Here is a 20,789-nt window from a genome sequence, read left to right as displayed (position 1 = left end):
GCCAAAGCTGAAGCTGATGCTTTTCCCCTCTTTGAACCTCTGTAGTGTTTACATTTTCTTGGTTATTTTCATGCTTTTTCTTAATACCCTTTTTATGTTTTCAGCCACATTTGTTCTTCCTGGGTTATCTTGTAATCTCATCTATGCACCTAAGTTTTGAAAAATTCTTTCTGGAGTTCGGTTAAACGTCCCGTTTTATGCCTTCTTCGTTTCTGTCCGTTTCCACTTTAAGGTTTCTGGATTGCTGATTTGAAATGTTCATGTGTGTAAACTGAAGGAAATTTTATGCACATTGGGATGTTGGGCTCTATTTTGGTTCTATGTGCTCATGCTTTGGGGGGGATTTTCTTCTGAAATGCTTTGATTTTCATTTCCTCTTTCTTCAAAGAGCAGCTTTGATTAGCTACTTCTGCTCTTTTCTGTGTATTTTGCAGTGTCTTGTTTTTCTGTACTTTCAGGACCAGCTGAAAGCAGAGGTGAGGGTTTGGGTGGCTGGCTGGATTTGCTCAGTCGACAGCACACTCTTCTGTTCCTGTAGTGAAGTGCAGTATTAAATAGACTGTCCCCTGTTGCTGTGGGAGTTAGCTGTCACCACAGATAGAGTTGCCTAAAAGAACACAAACTTACTATCTTACAGTTCTTTGGGTCACGGTCCAGCTCTAGCATGACTTACTCCTCTGCTTAGAATTCCACATGGCTGGGACCAAGGTGTGGGCAGGGCTGGTTTTCCTCAGAGGCTCTAAGGAAGAATCCGTTTCCAGGGTCAGTCAGGTTGTTGACAGGACTCAGGCCGATGCGGCTGTAGGACTGAGGATCCCATGTCCTTGCTGGCTGTCCACTGGGGGTCATTCTGTTTCTAGAGGCCGCCTGCCCCCGGCCCCCTCAGAGACTGCCGGGGCCGGCCCCTCCTAGGCTTCAGCTCTCTGACTCTCCTTCATCTAAAGCATCACTTCTCCTTTGCCTGGTTCTCCACACCCCTTGGTCACACCACGTGTTTACACTAGGCTCACCAGGTGATCCAGGATAATCTCCCTGTTTTTTTTTTTTTTAAGATTTTATTTATTTATTTGACAGAGAGAGATCACAAGTAGACAGAGAGGCAGGCAGAGAGAGAGAGAGAGAGAGAGAAAGAGGGAAGCAGGCTCCCTGCTGAGCAGAGAGTCCGATGCAGGACTCGATCCCAGGACCCTGAGATCATGACCTGAGCCGAAGGCAGTGGCTTAACCCACTGAGCCACCCAGGCGCCCCTAATCTCCCTGTTTTAAAGTTAACAGATTAATAACCTTAATTCCATTTGCAAAGTCCTTTTTGCTGTGGAAGAGGAACATAGTTACAGGCATGTCCTAAGGGGTGGAAATCACAGGGGTTGAGACTTTGCCTTCCAAATCTCGCTCTCATTTTTGGGTCCACTCTCTCAATCTCTCTTTCAGTGGGAGGGGTCTCTTGTTTCTGCATACTTTTATTTTGCACCTCAAGGGGTCTCCCACTTCTAAACACCGTCCAGAAGCAATGCCTTGCAGAGACTCACCCCTCGGTCTCTCCAGAATCTTGCAGAGACCGACCTGCATTCCAGTGCATTCTGGGTTTTGCAGTATCTGATCTATCCTCAGTATTTCCCTGCTCAAAGTAGGGCTTTCTCATTGGGGGAGTGATGTTATCTGCCTTCCAGCACCTTGCCCTCCCCCTTCTACACTTTGCTGGGTGCTTTCCACTCCTCCTGCTGTGGGGCAGGCCCACCAGCTCTCTGCTGGACTTTGGGTATTTTGGACCTGCTGGTGTAGGCTGGGCGGAGGGGGGGTTTCATTTTCTTTCCCTGTTTTGTGTTGTTTCAGAGGGTCTCTGTAGAGAGATTCAGATTTAGGCAGCTTCCATCATCCCTAGGCACCCAGGACTTTGTTTGAGAGAAAGAGAGAGAGAGAGAGAGAGAGAGAGAGCACATAAGCAGGGAGGAGAAGCAGAGGGAGAGGGAGAAGCAGGCCCCCTGCTGAGCAGGGGACCCCCCCCCCAATAATATGGGGCTTGATCCCAGGACCTGGAGATCATGATCTGAGCTGAAGACAGAGGCTTAACCCACTGAGTCACCCAGGTGCCCCTAAAAAACATTAAAAAAAAAATTGTGAAATAGAAGGAAACACGTCTTAACTTATTCTATGCGGCCCATATCACCTGATACCAAAACCATAGAAAGACATAACAAGAAAACTATAGACTAGTATTTCTTATGAATATAGACAGAAAATGCTCCACAAGATACTAGCAAACCAAATTATACATCATGCCAAAGTGTGATTTAGTCTAGGAATGCAAGGTTGGTTTAGTATCCCAAATCAATTAATGTAAGATACCATATCAATAGAATAAAGGACAAAACCCATATGGTCATCTTAATGATACAGAAAAAGTACATGAAAAAAATTTAACACCTATTATGGTAAAAACACTCAGGAAATTAGGAATAGAAGGGAACTAATTCATTCTGATAAAAGGCATCTATGAAATGTCCACAGGTAACATCATACTTAATGGGGAGAGATTGAAAGCTTTACCCCTAAGATTAGGAAGAAGACAAGGATGTCTGCTCTCACCACTTCTGTTCAACATTGGGCTGGAGGTTCTAGCTGGGATAGTAGGCAAGAAAGTGAAATAAAAGGCACTGAAATTGGAAAAGAATAGATAAAATTATTTCTATTTATAGATGACATGATCTTTTATGTAGAAAGTCCTAAGAAATCTGCTTAAAAAACACACACACACACACAAAACCCTGCCACTAGGATCAATTAACAAGTTCAGCAAGGTTGAAGAATACAAGATCAATAAGCAAAAAGCAATTGTATTTCCACACACTTGCAATGAACAATCTACAAATAAAATTAAGAAAACAATTCCATGGGGCACCTGGCTGGTTCAGTCTGTAGAGTATGAGATTCTTGATCTCAGAGTCATGAGTTTAAACCTTCACATTGGATGTGGAGACTACTTAAATAAAAATACATAATATCCATAAACATTAAAAAAACAATAATTCCATGGGGTGCTGGGTGGCTCAGTCATTGGGTGTCTGCCTTCAGCTCAGATTATGATCCCAGGGTCCTGGAATCTACCCCAACATAGGGCTCTTTGCTCAGCAGGGAGCCTGCTTCTCCCTCTCCCTCTACTTGCTGCTCCCCCTGCTTGTGCATGCTCTCTCTCTCTTAAATAAATGAATAAAATCTTAAGAAAAAAGAATAAATGTTTAAAAAGTTTTCATTTACAATACATCAATAAAGAATAAAATACTTAGGAATAAATTTAACAAAAGAAGTATAAAGCTTATATTCCCAAACTATAAAACCTTGTTGAAAGAAATTAAGAATACCTAAATAAATGGAAAGACCCCATGTTCATGGATTGGAAGACTTAATAATGATTAGATGGGAATACTCTTCAAACTGTTCTACAGACTCAAGGCAATCACTATCAAAGTCCCAAATGACTTCTTTACAATGATTGACATGCTGACCCTAAAGTGCATATAGAAATTCAAGAGACAGAATAGTCAAAACAATCTTGAAAAGAACAAAGTTGGAGGACTCACACTTCTTTATTTCAAAACATACTACACATTTACAGTAATCCAGACTGTGTGGTACTGGTATGAAGACAGGCATATAGATCAATGGAATGAAATAAACTTTGTATTTATAGTCAGTTGATTTTTGACAAGGGTGCCAAGATTATTCAGTGAAGAAATTACAGTCTTTTCAACAATTTGTGCTGGGACAACTAGATTCCCACAGGGCAAAGAATGATGTTGGACCCCAACCTCACACCATATATACAGATTAATTAAAAAATGGATCAAGAAACTAAATGGAAGAGCTAAAACTATAAAACTCAAAAGTGTAAATCTTTGGGCGCCTGGGTGGCTCAGTGGGTTAAGCCGCTGCCTTCGGCTCAGGTCATGATCTCAGGGTCCTGGGATCAAGTCCCACATCGGGCTCTCTGCTCAGCAGGGAGCCTGCTTCCCTCTCTCTCTCTCTGCCTGCCTCTCTGCCTACTTGTGATCTCTCTCTGTCAAATAAATAAATAAAATCTTAAAAAAAAAAGTGTAAATCTTTGTTACCTTAAATTTGACACTGCTGGGGCACCTGGGTGCCTCAGTCTGTTAAGCAGCTGCCTTTGCCTCAGGTCATGATCCCAGGGTCCTGGGATGGAGCCCTGAGTCAGACTTCCTGCTCAGTGGGGAGTCCGCTTCTCCCTTTCCCTCTGTGCATGCGTGCGCTCTCTCTCTCTCTCTTGCTCTTTCTCTCACTCTCCCTCACTGTCAAGTAAATAAATAAAATCTTTTAAAAAATAAATTAGACATTGCTTTCTTAGGTATGATACCAAAGCACAAACAACAAGGGGAAAAAATAGATACATTGGACTTAATCAAAATTAAAACTTTTGTGCTTCAAAGGATACTATCATGAAAGAGAAAATGCAGCCCATAGAATGAGAGAAAATATTTACAAATAATATATCACAATAAGGTGCTTATATCCAGAATATATAAAGAACGCTTACAACTCAAGAATAAAAAGACAAATAATCCAATTTAGAAATGGGCAAAGGATCTGAACAGGCATTTTTCCAAAGAAGATAAATAGATGGGCAATAAACACAAGAAACTCGGTGCTGAATGTCATTAGCCACCAGGGAAACGCAAATCTCCAATACAAAACTACCATCTATGGTGTAGAGCTACCCTCTCACACCCACAGGGGTTAGCTGTAATGAAACAGGTAGTAACAGACGTCGGCAAGGAGGTGGAGAAATGACCGTCCTCATACATTGCTGGTGGGAATGTAAAATGGTGCAGCTGCTTTGGAAAATCGTCCGGCATTTCCTTAGTTGGTTGAACATAGTGTTACCCTGTGACCCAGCAGTTACAAGCAAGAGAAATGAAAATATGGCCACAGAAAGACTTGTCCATGAATGTTCATAGCAGCAATATTCATTCTAACCTCAAAGTAGAAACAATCATGAATGGGAAAATACAATGTGGTATAGCCACATGATGGAATATTATTGGGCAGTAAAAAGGAATGAAATCCTGGGGCTCCTGGGTGGCTCTGCATTGAAGCATCCGACTCTTGGTTTCAGCTCAGGTTGTGATCTCAGGGTCGTGAGATAGAGCCCCGCTTCGGGCTCTGTGCTCTGCGGGGCATCTGCTTGAGAGTCTCTTTCTCACTCTGCCCCTCCCCCACTCTGTCTCTCTCAAATAAATAAGTAAATCTTTAAAAAAAAGAAAAGGAAGTCCTGACACATGCTCCAACAGGGATGAGCCTTGAAAACAGTGTTAAGTGCAAGAAGCCACATGCAGAAGATCGTATATTGTATATTACTTTGATATGAAATTTCTGGAATAAGCAAATCTAGAGAGACAAAGTGGATTGGTGGTTGCGTAGGGCTGGGGGTTGGGGAGAAGCAGAGGATGAGTACCTGTGGGGGTGGGGTTCTTTTCTGGATCATGAGGTGTTCTAAACCTGACCATGCTGATGGCTGCACTACTGGGAATATACTAGAAACCATTGACTTGTACATGTTAAATGGGTGAGTTGTAGGACGTGAGAATTCTATCTCAATAAATCTGTTACAAAAATCACTGTGAAGGATTCCAGATCTTTCCAGATGTACAAAAGTATATAAAGTTTTTACCCTTAATACCACGTATCCACCATCCAGCTTAAGGAATGGAGCATTATTAATTCCCCACCTGTGTCCTACCAGGTGGTGTCCATTCTTGCCTGGTTACATGTGATGAACTGAAAACATCCTTCTTTACTAACCAAACTGCACCTGCTCTTTGAGGAAACAGACTGTGCACCCAGGAGTCTTGGGGCTCAGGGACAGCAGGGTTACGGCTGCAGCTGGGAGTCACCTGTGCTTGGGGGGAATCTCCATTCAGGCAGCCCCGGGCAGGAGATCACAAAAGTCTGGAATCCATGGTCAAATCGGGGTGGCTCTGCCTCTTAAGTCCGATGTCTGTCACATCATAACTTGGCCGTGGTCATGGGAGAGCCATCACTGCTGAGGCTGAGAGTTTATGCCTTCACTCCCCCCAGGAAAAGGATTTGTATAACCTTCTGACCTTTTAGGACATGGTAACCCCAGTGGTATGTGTGGCACTTTCTCGGAGGCTCCTGGATAAAATGTGTTTGTGCGGGATCATCCCGGGGGCCGGCAGGGGCTGCTGAGGAGTGAATCCTTTTCCTGTTTCCTGCAGGGCTGTGGACACAGTAGGTGCTCATTTAGTGCCAGTGGACAGATGGGCGGTGGACGTGGGTGGATGGGCGGGTCAGTGCCCGGATGGCAAGTGGGCGGCTAGAGGCGCAGGCCGTGGGTGCTGCAGGTGAGCAGATGGCAACATGGCTCGGTGTCTTCCCTGCTCAACACTTGCCACCCCCCCCACCCCGACCCCTTGCTTTCAGCTCCGGGCAGCAGAGGTGGAGATCAAAGACCTGCAGTCAGAGTTCCAGCTGGAGAAGATCGATTACTTGGCCACCATCCGCCGGCAGGAGCGCGACTCCATGCTCTTCCAGCAGCTCCTGGAGCAGGTGCAGCCCCTTATCCGCCGGGACTGTAACTACAGCAACCTGGAGAAGATAAGGCGTGAGGCCTGCTGGGACGAGGACAACGGCTTCTGGAAGATCCCTGAGCCCATCATCCTAAAAACCAGCCTCCCAGTAGGTCAGGTGCTTGGCTGTCCCCTCGGCCCTCCTCCGCGCAGCGTGCCCTCCTGTGGGCTGACCCGCCGGAGCCGGGGCCCTGGGCTTGCTGGCTGTGGGTGCAGCAGCCACAGGGGACCCTGGGGCTCCAAGACGGTGGGGACCCGGGAGAGAAGAGGTGTGCTCTGGAGTCAGACAGATGTGGGCTGGAATTCGTGCTCCACTGCTCCTCTGTGTGGCCTCTTTGGGACTCAGTGTCCTCTGAGTGTCCTCAGGCACCTTCTGTAAAGATCGCTGGGTGGCTTGGCCTGTGTTCATGTGTGTGACGCCCTTAGCGCCATGGCCAGCCCGAGGCAAGTACGTGCTACCTTTGGTACTGTCGCGATCTTCACTCATTAGCTCCCCCAACACTCGGGGGGAGGGCAAAGATGATAGCTCCTGTTGGACATCTAAGGAGCTGGAACCTCAGAGAAGTGACTGAACCAGGGTCCCATCAGAGCCGCGAGGCCCAGGACCAGGGATAGAAACGGGTTCACCTTCTGCATTTGGCCCTGATTTCCGTGTGACCTTATGAAGGTCACTGTTTCTCTCTGGGCCTTGGTCCTGGATCCTCACAAAGAAGGGGCTGGGGAAGGTGGTCTCGAAGGTCTGTCTCCAGCCTCTCTCAGCTAGGAGCACCCCCCTCCCCCATCAGAGAATGTTTGTTCAGTCTCTGAGTCATTTCCCAAGCGCCGGCATCTGTCAGCAGGGTTTCTCCTGCGCGCTGGGTTGTGGGAAGCAGGAGCATGGCTGCTTTGGCATCTGAGCCCTCCTGGTATGTTTCCCGAAGTCATCTTGTGGCCTGGGCAGTGTGCTCCCCCCGCTCCAGGCCTTGCGAGCTTGGGCGAGTGCTGCCCACCCTGGCCCTCTGGCCCGCGGACTGGGGACCAGGCAGCAGTGACTTCAGCTTGTGTTTCTCATAGCAGTTCCAACAGGGCCACAGAACAAGGCAGTCCGCAAAGCCTCCACAGCAGACAATGGTGAACCGGGCACGGTAAGGCCTATGGGGGAGGGAGTGAGGCGTGGGGAGCTGGCGTGGGGTGGGGGTGATGGGGAAGGGGTCCTTGCGGGTCAGCCTCCCTATAGGGCCCTGGGCTTCTAACTTCCTCCCGCCTGAGGGTCAGCGCAGGAGGCAATCTTTTCTGGTCCCTCTGTTGGACCCTCCCCTGCTCTGGCCGTCATTCGGTGCGAGGTAGCCCATCCCGCTGACCAAGGACCGAAGCTTCGTCTTCAGTCGCAGAGGCCAGGCTGTACATTCTGGTTCCCTGGGCCCTCGCTGGGATCCTCCAACCAAAGGGCCCTCAAGGGCCCACAAAACAGTAACTGGGCTTCCAGAGTCACTCGGTTCTCCCATCTCCCATGTTTCGTATTACAACAGCGGAGGTCAGGAAACCTTCCTGTAGAGCACGCCGTCTTTCTGTGCGCTTCTCTACCTCTCGGTTCCACTTCCCTGGCGGTGCCAGCTTCGACTCAGGCAGGCTTTCTCTGCGCGGCAGGAAAGATGGGGATCCAAGAGGAAGAGACCCAGTCTCTTACCACATCTCCAAGCAGCCCTTGTGGAAAGATTCTGATCAGCTGTGTCTGGGTCAGGCGGCCTGCTCTTGGACCAGGGACTTATGTCCGGAAGATGTATATTTCTGTAACTGGTTCGGGCTGGTCACATGCCCAGTTGTGCAGCCGGGCGTGGGCGAGAGGGCGTGGTGGTGTTCGGGCACAGAGAACGGTCGCCTCACCAGGACCATGTTGAGGGAGAGAAGGGTAGCCCTGAAGGGAGAGTCAGGCTGACGCAGAGTCTGTTATAGTGGTGACAAATCATAGTCTTTGGGGATGAAAGATGGGGGCTCCAGTTGTAATGACCTTGATGGTGCCCGTGGGGCATTCCTAGTCTGTGAATATGTCGTGGTGGGTTTGGGCTATGTGGTACTGGAGAACAAGACACTTCCTATCCCAAGGAAGGCGGGCGGCATCGGCTTGGCGGGAGCTGTGACTCTCCCGAGCTGCCCGGATCCCACCGCAGGAGTCTGGGGTCTCTAGTGGGGCCCGGAGAGTGGGCCGGGAGGCTCCGGGCGGCCCCCACCCCAGCAGGCTTGCAGAGGGGAGGACTGTAGAAACAAAGGGCGCTGCCCCACGAGAACGTGGAATCCAGCAGGAAGAAGACCGCTACAGGCTGATGCTCAGTCGGAGCGACAGTGAGAACATTGCCAGTAACTACTTCCGGTCCAAGCGAGCCAGCCAGATCCTCAGCACGGATCCCATGAAGAGCCTCGGTGAGAGCCCCGCCCACCTCCTGTCCTGCCGCCGCTCCCAGGGAGAGCCCTGCCCGGCCTTCTGCCAGCTGGGACAGACGTGATGGGTGGATTGGAGTCAGGTCCAGGGTAAAAACCCCTTCTCATCCCTGAGCCTCAGTTTCCCCAGCTGTACACCGAGGGGGCATGCCTGCCTCCCAGGGTTAGGTGAGATGAGGTGGGGGAGCGGCCCAGCCCAGAGCCTGGCACACGGTGTGTGTGTCCCGTGCCCAGACTCCCTCTCCCTGTCCCCCTTCCTCTCCTGGCACAGAGCGGCCGTGTTTGGTTCCTCTGCCTCCCCGGAGCACAGGAGGCCTGCGACACACCGCTGGGGTCCTGTCAGTAGTGTGGCTTTCTCCCACGGAGCCAAAGGGGGCAGACAGGGCCACAGAAGTGAAACACTTTTAAAAGCAAGAATTGAAAGTCACTTTGTTCTTCCATTTCTGTTTTCAAGATTGTATTTATGTATTTATTTGAGAGAGAGCATGAGAGCACAGGGGAGAGGGAGAGTCTTAGGCAGACTCTCCACTGAGGAGCCTGACGCTGGCTCGATCTCACAACCCTGAGATCATGACTTGAGCCAAAACCAAGTTAAGAGCTGGATGCTTAACTGAGCCACCCAGGTGCCCCACGTTCTTCCATCTCTAAAAGCAAAATCAAAGGCCACAAAGCTTCTAATAGCCACAAAAAGCAAATCTCCGTTCTACGTTGAGACTGTTGAGGAGGCAGAGTTCAGTAGAGCTGAGAATCAGGAGGGAAAAACAGCACAGGACACAAATGAGGACCCGGCACTGTGCCCATGTTGCAGAGGAAACTGAGGCCCTGCGCCCCGAGGTCACACTTGGACGCAGCTGGGCCCTGAGTGCAGGCCTGTCTGGCTCAAGATCCTGGGCTGCCTGAGTCTGAGTCTCTAGAACTCCGAGCTCCTGGCCCAGACCTTCAACTGGGCGGGGTGAGGTGGGCTCCCCATCCCCGTGCCCCCTGGCTCACTGGCTTCTCTGTCCCCTTCTCCACAGCGCATCACAGCTCGCCCCCTGGCCTCGGCTCCCCACTCAGCAACACCTCTGCCATGTCGCCTACCCAGGCCCCCGAAATGCCCCAGCCCCGGCCCTTCCGCCTCGAGTCCCTCGACATTCCCTTTTCCAAGGCCAAGCGTAAGAAAAGCAAAAGCAGCTTTGGCAGTGAGCCTCTGTGAACACGGCCTCCTGCTGCTGCCCTGCCTTGGGGCATCCGTGAGACTGCCAGGCCGCCCCCCTCACCCCCACCAGGGCAGCCCCAGCCAGGCCTCCTCCCCACTGCCCCCACGGTGTCCGGATGCTCGAGAGGGGTCCTTGCCCTGCGAAGAGGCTTTCCCTTCCCTGTTACCCATCCTTGCGGAGGTGCGCTCTGGCTCTCCACGCCACACCAGTGTTCTATCTGCTCACCTGCCACAGCCCACCGCACGTGCCCCCCACCCCCATTCCGTTACTCTGTGCCTCGATGGGCTCAGAAACCTCACGGCGTTCACCAGCAGCACCGACAGAGTGGGCAGCAACTTCCGTGTTGATCAAGGACAGCATCTCGGTGATAGACCATCATGCCTCTGTCTACCAGGCCAGGAAGCTGGATGGCGTGGGCACAGGAGTCCTGGAGCTCACACCCAGCTGCTCTGTGGCCTAGAGGAGGCTTCCCCACATGAGGCTGCCCCAATAAACTGCCTTTTCCCGATGAGCTCCCTTCCCCAGTCCTCGGACAGTGTCAATGGGGCCCCTCCTGCCACGGCTGCCTGGCCTTCACGGGGAAGCGCTTTTTGGAGCGGTGTTTCTTAACTACCTGATGCCTTTAAAAATGGGCTGTGGGGTTTCCGCAACTCCCCACACTCATGAGTACAAGTGCATTTTTCTGGGGCGAGCACCTCATTCAATTCTCCAAAGATCTGAGTAAGAAAAGCAGATCCCTTGTTTTGGACAATAAAGATTGTGTCTTGCTGAAACCCAGAAAAAGGCCAGGGGTGTGTCCTCAGGGGCTGTGCTGGAACTGGGTGCACTGAAGTGGCCAGGAATGAGGCCAGGTCATCCCGGCTACTGAGGGCACAGCCCTCCCCTTGCCCTTCGTATCCCAGGCCTGCCCTGCAGGAGGGCCCCACCATCTGAGGGAAAAGGCCTGGCCTTTGGTTGAAGAGACTCATTTCATCCTGGGCTCCATCTGTGAGAGGGAAACAGCTGCCTCCTAGGGGTATTGTGAAGGTTCAATGAGAGTTAAGTGATGTTCCCAGCACGTAGCAGGTGCCCCGTATTAGTCCCCCTTGTTTGTTCTCTGCATTTTGCATTAATTACTGGGGTGGATCCCAAAAGCCACATGCCTGGGCCAAGCTCACGCCCTGGGGATCAGTCTAACTGCAGGCAGGCTGTAGTACCTGTGTTAAGAAGAAGAAAGATCGGGTGTTTATGGGGAACAGAGTGCCCTTGTGAAGGGTAGGGCTCATAAAGGATGGAGAAGATCCTGGGGGGCTTAAGATGGGAATGGGGGGGGGCATGAGCAAAGGCAGGAGGTGGAGAGAGTGTTCAAGGTTGGAGCCCTGCAGCAGGGAAGCCCTGAGCAGGGCTAAGAGGAGGATGTGGCTGCCAAGATCAGCTTCGAGAGAGACCTGAGTGAGGAGTCTTGGGTGTCCCTGAGCTGTGGCAGACTCCTAAGCCGCCAAATGGCATCACTGGGTCTGAGTTCCAGGGGGACCGATGTGGGATCATACGCAGGAGGGCGGGACTGCTGGACTGGGGCCCCCGGCGAGGGTGAGGCTGAACTCACAGTGGAGCCAGTGGAGACGGAGAGGAGGTAGAATCAGTTAAGGAGAAGGATGGAGGGAGATTTTGACTTTTGCGCTTCGAAGACCAGTGTGAAAGGTCAGAACAGCTACCTCCTCTCTCCGCGATTACCTTCACCATTTGCTCCGGGATTGTGGTTGGGACCAGAGAGTCACCGAAATCTTAAAACTGATTGCGGCAGCTTTTCCTCAGACCCGTGGTGGGGCCGATGCTCAGTCTCACTCTGCACCGGGTGCTTCAAACCTGTCCTCCAGCTCCCACGAGCCCAGGCTTTTTCCAAAGGCCGCAGGTGAGTGGGAGAGCTGGGCCTCGCCGTCGTTTCTATTTCCAGCCTAACCCTAACCGAGGAGGTGCTCCCTGGCGGCCACCACCGCCCCAGGTGCCAAGAGGGACGGGCAGGTCTGATGAAGACTCGGGATCTGGGGTCCCGGCAGGAGTCCGGCCTGGGCGGAGCCTACAGGCGCTCGGCCTTGTTGACTGGCTGCGGCTGCGGAGCTGTCTTTCTAGGATTGAACCTTTTCCTTTGAGGAGGCGGGACCTCTCGCCCCTTCCGCCAATAGGGTTCAGAGACTCCGCCCCCAACCGGGGCACTTCCGGTGATGCTCCCCCATCATCTCCGTCCCGGCGGCGGCCCCGGCTGCCGGGCCGCGGAGTACCCAGATCACTTCCGGGTGTTACTCCAAGACTGCGAGCTGCGATTGGGCAGCCTAGACGGGGCACTTCCGGTGCCCAGGTGCTTGGGTTCTTGGCAGAAGGAAGAAGATGGAGCCCGGCGCCGCGGCCCGCGCTTGGTCTCTCCTGTGGCTGCTGCTGCCCTTGCTTGGTCCGGCCTGCGCCAGCGGTCCTCGCACCTTAGTGCTGCTGGACAACCTCAACCTGCGGGAGACGCACTCGCTTTTCTTCCGAAGCCTGAAGGGTGAGACCGGGGCCCGAGGGGGCAGTGGGGGAAAGTCGGGTTGGAAAAGCTCCCGAGCCCCAGGGCAGCGACTACCCTCCCTCCCTCCTTCCGATTTTCCACGAAGAGGCTGTCCACTCTAGCCTCTCGCTCGCGGGGGGCGGTCGAGGTCTCTGCAGCGGTGCTTTTCCCTGGCGCCCCGTCTGCCTCAGCTCCCTGTTCTTCTCGTCCAGACAGGGCCTTTGAACTCACATTCAAGACCGCAGATGACCCGAGCCTGTCCCTCATTAAGTACGGGGAGTTCCTCTACGACAATCTCATCATCTTCTCCCCCTCGGTAGAAGGTAAGTGCTGCACATCGCTCCCAGAACTGGGATTCAAGGCCCACGATTGATTGATCTTTTTCTTCTGGATCTTGTGCATTTTCTGGGTCATGGCATGGGTCACCAGCCCTGGACACTGCTGCTACCGGGGAAGAGGAAAATGTTCACTTCTGACCTGGGCCTGGAATGTCTCCTTTCTAAAAGACACACCTGAGGGTTGTGGGCTCAGGTGTTGCACAGACGGTGGAAGTGCAGGCCCTGCTACCCTGAGAGAAGGGGGTTTTCTCTATCAAGGGTCTGGTGGGAAAGAACAGAGAGTGCCCCTGCTTGGGTTGGCTTCTGTGGGGAGAGAAAATGGCATGTTATTAAATAGTTTGCCTGTAGAGGCATTGTGATAATTGATGGTAAGAATTGAGATGGATTCGGTTTCTGATGGCTAGAACATTAGCCATAATTTAGCCCAGCCCCCTACTGGAGACTGGATGGGTATGTCCAGGGCCTAGCAGAGAGCTGGTTGTTGAACAGAATGAATGTCTTCACTGACTTATCCAATTGATACGTCAGCATTCCTGTGACAGCTTACAGGTTGTGCCCAGGTGGATGGGAATGTCACCGAGAAGGGAGCGAGCTGTAGGTGAGAAGGGCTGGGGGAAGGCCAAGCTAGGCTCTTGCTTTGGGAATGTCAGAGAAGCTAAACAGTGTTTCTCAAATCTTAGTCATTTCTGTACCTCCTTCCTGATTTTTACTGTATTCCACATCACCCATTAATACTTAATGTTTCTTTAAATTGATCCCTTTAAAAAAAGGAAAAAAAGAAACAACAAAACTCTAACAGCATTTTAAAAGGAAACCAGTGATGAACCCAGTATCTCCACTAAAAATGGAAAGCTGGTATCATCACTTCTTTTCACTAAAACCTAACTATAAATAGAGTAAGCGCTGTTAAGTTCTAGCCAGCTTCTGTTGCCTGCTGAAGGCACGGAGTCTGGGACTTCCACATAAAGGAGGCTAGCAAACATTAGAGAAATGTTAAGATCAGTATCAAACTAAGACATTCTCTTTGATGGGGCAAGCTTGAAAAATCAATGGAGAGGGAAGAAGGTCTCTCCGAGATTCAGTGTTTAAAGCTCTGCCCCACATCACTGTTGTACTTTTTCTGCGCCTAGCACAGTAAGTCCCGCATGCTACAGGAAAGCTGCATGGGCACTCCTGGGGAGAAGACATATGTGCTGGCGGCAGTTTAGGGTAAGAACTTGGCCTTGGCTCTGTGGTGCTGTGACTAGTTAGCTCCCTCAGGTGTGAGAACCCTGGCCTGGCTTCCTTCTCCATCCCCCTGGGTTCCTCCCTGACTTTGGGATTAGGAAGCTCCCTAGTCACATGCAGTGCTGGCATAGAAGAATGATCCTTTAGCACATCCTTCGTACCTGGAAAGACTACAGAAAGGTGGAGAGGTGTCCTAGATTCAAGCCCAGTTAGCTCCATCTCACAGCCTGGATTCTTGCCACTGTACAAAGATTTCTCAACAGTGGTGCTTCTGGACATTTGGGACTGGATAACGCTGTTGTAGGGGGCGGTCTTGGGCACTGTAAGATGTGTAGCAGCATTCTGAGCCTGTCGCACTAGATGGCAGTAGCCACCTCCGGACATTGCTCGTAGGGCAGAATTGCCCCTGGCCGGGAACCACACTGTCCACTGTGCCTGGAGCTGCTTTTGAATTTTCCGACCCTGCCTGGCCTGTCTGTAGTAGGGGGGATAGAGGGCTTTCTGAATGTAGTAGAAGAGGTGAAGTTGTAGGTACAGAATGTTCTGTCAGTGCCTGAAGGTAAGGTAAACTGCTTTTTTTTTTTTTTTTTTTTCCTGAAAATGACCCCTCAGAAGGCCATTCTCATAGTTGTATCTGTACATAGTCATATTACGGACTCATAATGGATGCGTAATGGACAGACTTCTCTATCCAGTCTCAGTGCACAGCACTTGCTTGATCTGGAAATCTTGGGGTTGTCCTTAGTGCCCCCCTCTCTCTCATACCCTGTATCTGGTCCATAACAGACCTTGCTGACTTTACCTTCAGAATAGGAGTGAGGCCCCCCTCCTGTTTCCCTCCTGTCTTCCTCCTCCTCCTCTCTTCCTTCCCTCCCTACCCTTCTCTCTTCACTGCCTGGATTATCACAGTGGCCTCCTAACCCACTGCTCTGCTTCCATTCTAGTCCCCGTACCCGATTCTCCACCCAGCTGCCAGAATCGTCCTTTAGAAATAAAAAGGTCATGTTGGTGTCCGTGTTCAAGAGCCGCCAGTGGCTCCTCCTCATTGCCAACCTCACAGGGGCCTGTAGAGCCCCGTGAGCTGCCCTTCCCGCTTCAGCGTGGCCTCACCTGCTTCTGCTTGCCCCTTCACACTCCAGCTGAGCCACACTGGGCTCCTTGCTGGGACAGGCTCACCTGCCTCGGGAACCCCACACCTGTCATTCTCGATGCCCCCCCATGCTGCCTGGGCCACTCTCAGACCTCAGATGCTACTTGCCCTGGGTCTTCCCGGATATCCTATATATGTAGCTCCCACTCTTTCCCACTGTCCTGTTCTTTCTGCAGAAAAGAAATAATGTTGTTGTAATGACTAAGTGAATTCCTAAGCACTCCCTCCATTACTTTATGTTGAACATCAGGTTGTACTTTGGGGAAGACTCTTGATCTGGTTCTGGGTGCTCTTGGCAGTCCCCTGACCAGGAGTGACTGACCAAAGAAAGATTCCATCTCATAAGTACAAAGGTTGGAAGTTAATGTGCCTTTTTGGGGATCACTTTAATAAAAGCAGTCTACGGAGTGGTTCTGTTATAGCTCTTGTGGATCTAAATCATCGGTTTAATAGGGGGAAAAGTTACACATGTTGGCAAATGAGTACTAGTGTCAAGTGACCGCATCATCCGCATTTAGAAGTGCTCATTCTAAGACAATTTAGATGGAAGTGAAATTGATGGGTTCTAGAGGACTGTCAGCCGGAAGTCACTCCAGTGATGACAGAGATACTGATGTGAAAGGCGCAGGTGGTGAGTTTGAATGAAGTTGTATCATGACATGTTGAGTGGGAAAATGCAACTTTTCTGAACATATATTTTATATGTGATTTGAAATGTGCATAACTAACTTGACAACTATAATTGGTAGGTGTTTGACTCTGTCATTTAAACTTCTCAAAGTTAAAAGCTTATGAATTCAAGTCATTCCTTTAAGATCTTCAGTTCTGGGAAACAGGCATATATGGTAAATGACCATCTCGTTGTGGGCCACAGAGGCTGGGATGGATCGTGGCTGGTCGGCGGTCCAGCCTCCCCGCCCACATGTCCGAGGAGTACTCTGGCTCGCTCAGTCTGGTGCTTCTTTCAGATTTCGGAGGCAACATCAATGTGGAGACTATCAGTACCTTTATCGACGGTGGAGGCAGTGTCCTGGTGGCTGCTAGCTCAGACATTGGTAAGTCTGAGTTGGGAAGGTCTAGTGCTTTCCCTCATTTCTCTGGGAAGCTTGGCGAGTTTTACAAATGGAAGCTGCCAGATTGGTGCTCACTGGGTGGGCTGAGCAGTGAGTATAGGAACTCCAGAGCCATTCAGTTCCTCCTGTGCTCCTGTGACCAGAGATGTTGGGCCTCTTAAGGGCTGGGGGCCCCGTTTTTTCCCTTTGTTTTGTTTTTGTTCATGTTGGTGGGACTTCCCTTACAAAAAGATGACAAGTCGGTGCTCCTTAGGCAGACCTCAGAGCATTTTGGTAGATTATTTTTTTGTTTCCTGTTTTGGAAAATTTCGAAGATACCTGGCAGTAGGGAGAGCGGCATCCTGAAGCCTGCATGCGTTATTACTCGGCTTCAGCAGGCACCTGGCCAGCCTTGGTTCATTTTTCTCAGCATTGACAGATGTTTATTATTGCTATTTTTTAAAGATTTTATTCGAGAGAAAGAGAGAGCATAGGAGTAGGGGGACAGAGAGGGAGAAGCAGACTCCCTGCTGAGCAGGAAGCCTGATTTGGTGCTCGAGACCATGACCTGAGTCAAAGGCAGATGCTTAACCGACTGAGCCACCCAGGGGCCCCAGCATTGCCAGATGTTTACAAGCATACTGGGTGGGCTTAAGATGGGAATGGGGGGGGGCATGAGCCTTGTCCTTGGGAGTGACAAGGAGGAGAGAAGTTCTGTGAGGCCAGCCTCATCCAGGTCACGTCTGTTTGAGGTACCTGCTTTGCCCCAGCAGGGGCTTCTGTGTGTTGGGGGTGGAGGCAGCCAGGTGGTTGGTTGTGTTACCCGTTCGGGTTCTGACCCCCGCAGGCAGAGTGCCATGCTGTGTCCTGTGGTCCAGCTGGGGCTGACCTCAGCCCGGGGAAGCTGCAGGGCTCTGGGATGACTGGGATGAGTGAGTCACCAGGATGCCAGGGCAAGCGACACTGCTTGGCCCAGGGTGCACCTCTAAGGGTTGAGCCAGGCATTTCTTGGGTCTGTGCAGGTGATCCTCTTCGAGAGCTGGGCAGTGAGTGTGGGATTGAGTTCGACGAGGAGAAAACGGCTGTCATTGACCATCACAACTATGACATCTCAGACCTTGGCCAGGTAATCAGGCCCTTAGAGCAGAGTTAAGCTGGGAAACCGAGAGGAGGTCGGGAGGGAGTCCTTGGTGTGGGGGCCCCTCTTCCTGACCCTCGTCTTTCCCTCTGCCGCTGCAGCATACGCTCATTGTGGCTGACCCTGAGAACCTGTTGAAGGCCCCAACCATTGTCGGGAGATCATCTCTGAACCCCATCCTCTTTCGAGGGGTCGGGTGAGTGAGAAGGCATAGGGTGCTAGAACCCTGGAAAGGACAGGACCGCTTTGTTTTGTTGGGAAACTAACCCAAACTTGGTGATTTGGGGGCATTCCTTTCCCTGGAGGACGTGCGCAAAATTAATTTCGGAAATGCAGAGTCAGACGTCATTGTTGCGGTGGGAGGAGGGCTGCTGTTGTAGCAGGGGTTCAGCTGTTGAGAAAGCAGGACTCATCCCTGTGGAGAAACAGCCCTTAGGGACCCCCGGTCCTTGGGCTCAGTGTCGAGTGTTCTCTTTTCCTTCCCCAGGATGGTGGCCGACCCTGACAATCCCCTGGTATTGGACATCCTGACGGGCTCTTCCACCTCTTACTCCTTCTTCCCGGATAAACCTATCACCCAGGTCAGGGACCTTGCCGCCTTGAGGCCTCTAAGTCCTGGAGCTGGCGGTAGAGCACTTTATTTGAAAATGAGAAGCGGGGCGCCAGCTCTTGTGCAGCTCAGGTCTTGATCCCAGGATCGTGAGATTGAGCCCTTGCTGGGCTCCATGCTGCATGTGGAACCTGTCCCTGTGCCCCCTTCTCTCGCTCTTAAAAAACCAAAAAGCAGGAGAGCTCACTGTGGGGACTGGGCAATGAGAGGTTGGTGGACGTGGGGGGAGTCGAGGGGGTAGAGGCAGTGGGGCCTCAGGTGCCACCATCAGGTAGGACCCAGGTGTTTGTGGTCTAGTCACTTGTCCTTTGCCCGAGCTCTCCTGGATGACAGCCCCCTGTTGTTCCCAGTACCCCCATGCAGTGGGGAAGAACACCCTGCTCATTGCCGGGCTCCAGGCCAGGAACAACGCCCGGGTGATCTTCAGCGGCTCCCTGGACTTCTTCAGTGACGCCTTCTTCAACTCAGCAGTGCAGAAGGCCGCGCCCGGCTCCCAGAGGTCGGTGCTGGGGGCTGTGGTCCGGGGTGCTGGGAAAGAAGGAGCTTTTTAGCGACAGGGGTGTCCGAGGCTAGCTATCTTCAGATACTTTAAAATAATTTGAAGACTTGACTTTGTTGCCGTTATTGGTGTTGGCACTCCACAAACTTTTCAAGTAGTAATGGCTTATCTGGCGATGTTTCGATGTGTATTGATCGTGCAGGTGACCCCAGAGCCCCACCACCTGACAGCTTTGCCATGAGAAGCGGGGCGCCAGCTCTTGTGCAGCTCAGGTCTTGATCCCAGGATCGTGAGATTGAGCTCCAGGCAGGATACCTAGATATGCACGGCCCCCAGGGTTTATCTCGATGAATAGGGATCTGTCTCACCCATCAGGCACCGCTGGGAAGAAGCCGGTTCTGGTGCTCTAGCCTCGATTTCCCCTTCTGCAGGTACTCCCAGACGGGCAACTATGAGTTAGCTGTGGCCCTGTCCCGCTGGGTGTTCAAGGAGGAAGGGGTCCTCCGCGTGGGGCCTGTGTCCCACCATCGAGTGGGGGAGACAGCCCCACCCAATGCCTACACCGTTACCGACCTCGTGGTAAGCGCACCTTGGAGCAGGAGGGTTTTGCCCAAGTTGCTTTGACTTGAAAGTCTTTATTGAACATTTCTCTGATGGCCTTAGTGGCCTAAATAAGGAAGAGGAAATTCATCTCTATTCCTAAGAATGTCTGTGTAGGTGCAGAGCGCCTGGCACATAAGCTGATGTCTGAAGGGGCGTGGGCTCGCCGTGGAGGGGCAGGAGCGGGACGGCTTCCCCGGGTGCTCGCTGCTGGGAGCGGGACTCGCTCGAGTCGGGTCTGGAGGATGTAGAGGGGTAGGGAAGGTGGCAGCAGGAAGACCCGAGAGTGCCCGGCCCACCTGTGAGCCGAGCTGGGTCTGGGTGCAGACTTGGATGGGCCTGTGCCAAGCTGTGGCTCGGAGTTCCTGTCCCGGGTGGGGGGTGGGGCTCCCCCGGAGTCGGGTCAGGCAGACAAGCGGTTCAGAGCAGCTCAGGGTGGCGGCCCCCGCTGACCAGCCTGCGGTCTCAGGAGTACAGCATCGTGATCGAGCAGCTCTCGGATGGCAGATGGGTCCCCTTTGATGGGGATGACATTCAGCTGGAGTTTGTCCGCATCGATCCTTTCGTGAGGACATTCTTGAAGAAGAAAGGTAAGTAGGAGCGGTGCATGGGAAAGCTGCGGGCCCACAGCCCCACGGTGGCCTGCTCTCGTGAGGCAGGAAGCCGCTCCTGGTTACGGTCTCGGATCTTCCCCAGGTGGCAAATACAGCGTCCAGTTCAAGTTGCCGGACGTGTACGGAGTGTTCCAGTTTAAGGTGGATTACAACCGGCTAGGCTACACGCACTTGCACTCTTCCACTCAGGTGAGTGTCCTCACGGTCCCCTTTTTGGCTCCAGTGGCCCCGCCTGTGCTGCTGGGCGGCCCAGACCTGTCACCTCTGCCCTGTCGTAGGTGTCCGTGAGGCCACTCCAGCACACGCAGTACGAGCGCTTCATCCCCTCGGCCTATCCCTACTACGCCAGCGCCTTCTCCATGATGCTGGGCCTGTTCATCTTCAGCACCGTCTTCTTGCACATGAAGGAGAAGGAGAAGTCGGACTGAGGGGCGGAGCCCGGGGACTCCTTAAGACGCGCGGATGGCAGTTACGTAGGATTGGGTCTTCCTGGATGATGGTGGTTTTTTTTGTTTTGTTTTGTTTTTTAAAAGCCTTGTGACAGTGGCTCAGCCTTACCTCAGGGGGAAATGCAGCATCGAGTACCAAGGGGTGGGGGGTGGGGGCTGATTTTTATGTGTGCTAAGTGGTATTTTTCATATGTGGTTACTCTCATTTCTAAGATAAACATTGCCCTCCAACTCTGGCCCGTGTGCTTTGCTGTGGTGGGGATGCGGTTCAGTTGTGTCGCTGACCAAGGACTGCATTTCCCTTAAGCATGAAATCCTAGAACTTTGAGGGAGAGGACATGGTTAATTAAATACACCAAGGTGTTTGACTTTCTAATAG

The 20,789-nt window shown here is 51.9% G+C and overlaps 2 protein-coding genes across 6 annotated transcripts in view; both read left to right on the top strand.

Annotated features, from left to right (window-relative positions):
* The window catches only part of KIF17 (kinesin family member 17), a 40,928-nt gene extending 29,936 nt beyond the window's left edge, over positions 1 to 10,992 (top strand). For 2 of the 5 annotated variants that reach the window (XM_044237323.1, XM_044237328.1), the window contains 4 exons: positions 6,456 to 6,714; positions 7,655 to 7,725; positions 8,878 to 8,998; positions 10,033 to 10,992. In XM_044237323.1, coding sequence (XP_044093258.1) covers positions 6,456 to 6,714; positions 7,655 to 7,725; positions 8,878 to 8,998; positions 10,033 to 10,211 — 630 coding nt within the window. In that variant the 3' untranslated portion in view covers positions 10,212 to 10,992. The remainder of the gene's footprint in view (positions 1 to 6,455; positions 6,715 to 7,654; positions 7,726 to 8,877; positions 8,999 to 10,032) is intronic. The other 3 variants (XM_044237327.1, XM_044237326.1, XM_044237325.1) reach the window with 3 other exon arrangements.
* Positions 10,993 to 12,534: 1,542 nt separating this feature from the next.
* Positions 12,535 to 20,641, top strand: DDOST (dolichyl-diphosphooligosaccharide--protein glycosyltransferase non-catalytic subunit). The gene is made up of 11 exons (XM_044237322.1): positions 12,535 to 12,733; positions 12,946 to 13,056; positions 16,417 to 16,503; positions 17,523 to 17,626; positions 17,740 to 17,834; positions 18,126 to 18,219; positions 18,599 to 18,747; positions 19,179 to 19,326; positions 19,817 to 19,937; positions 20,044 to 20,150; positions 20,240 to 20,641. Exons 1-11 carry the CDS (start codon positions 12,580 to 12,582, stop codon positions 20,387 to 20,389), a joined length of 1,320 nt encoding a protein of 439 aa, XP_044093257.1. The 5' UTR covers positions 12,535 to 12,579; the 3' UTR covers positions 20,390 to 20,641.
* Positions 20,642 to 20,789: the final 148 nt, after the last annotated feature.

This window comes from Neovison vison, chromosome 2 (genome assembly GCF_020171115.1).
Source record: "Neovison vison isolate M4711 chromosome 2, ASM_NN_V1, whole genome shotgun sequence".
NCBI lineage: Eukaryota > Metazoa > Chordata > Mammalia > Carnivora > Mustelidae > Neogale > Neogale vison.
Note: the sequence above shows the minus strand (reverse complement) of the source record. Positions and strands in the feature narration are given on the sequence as shown.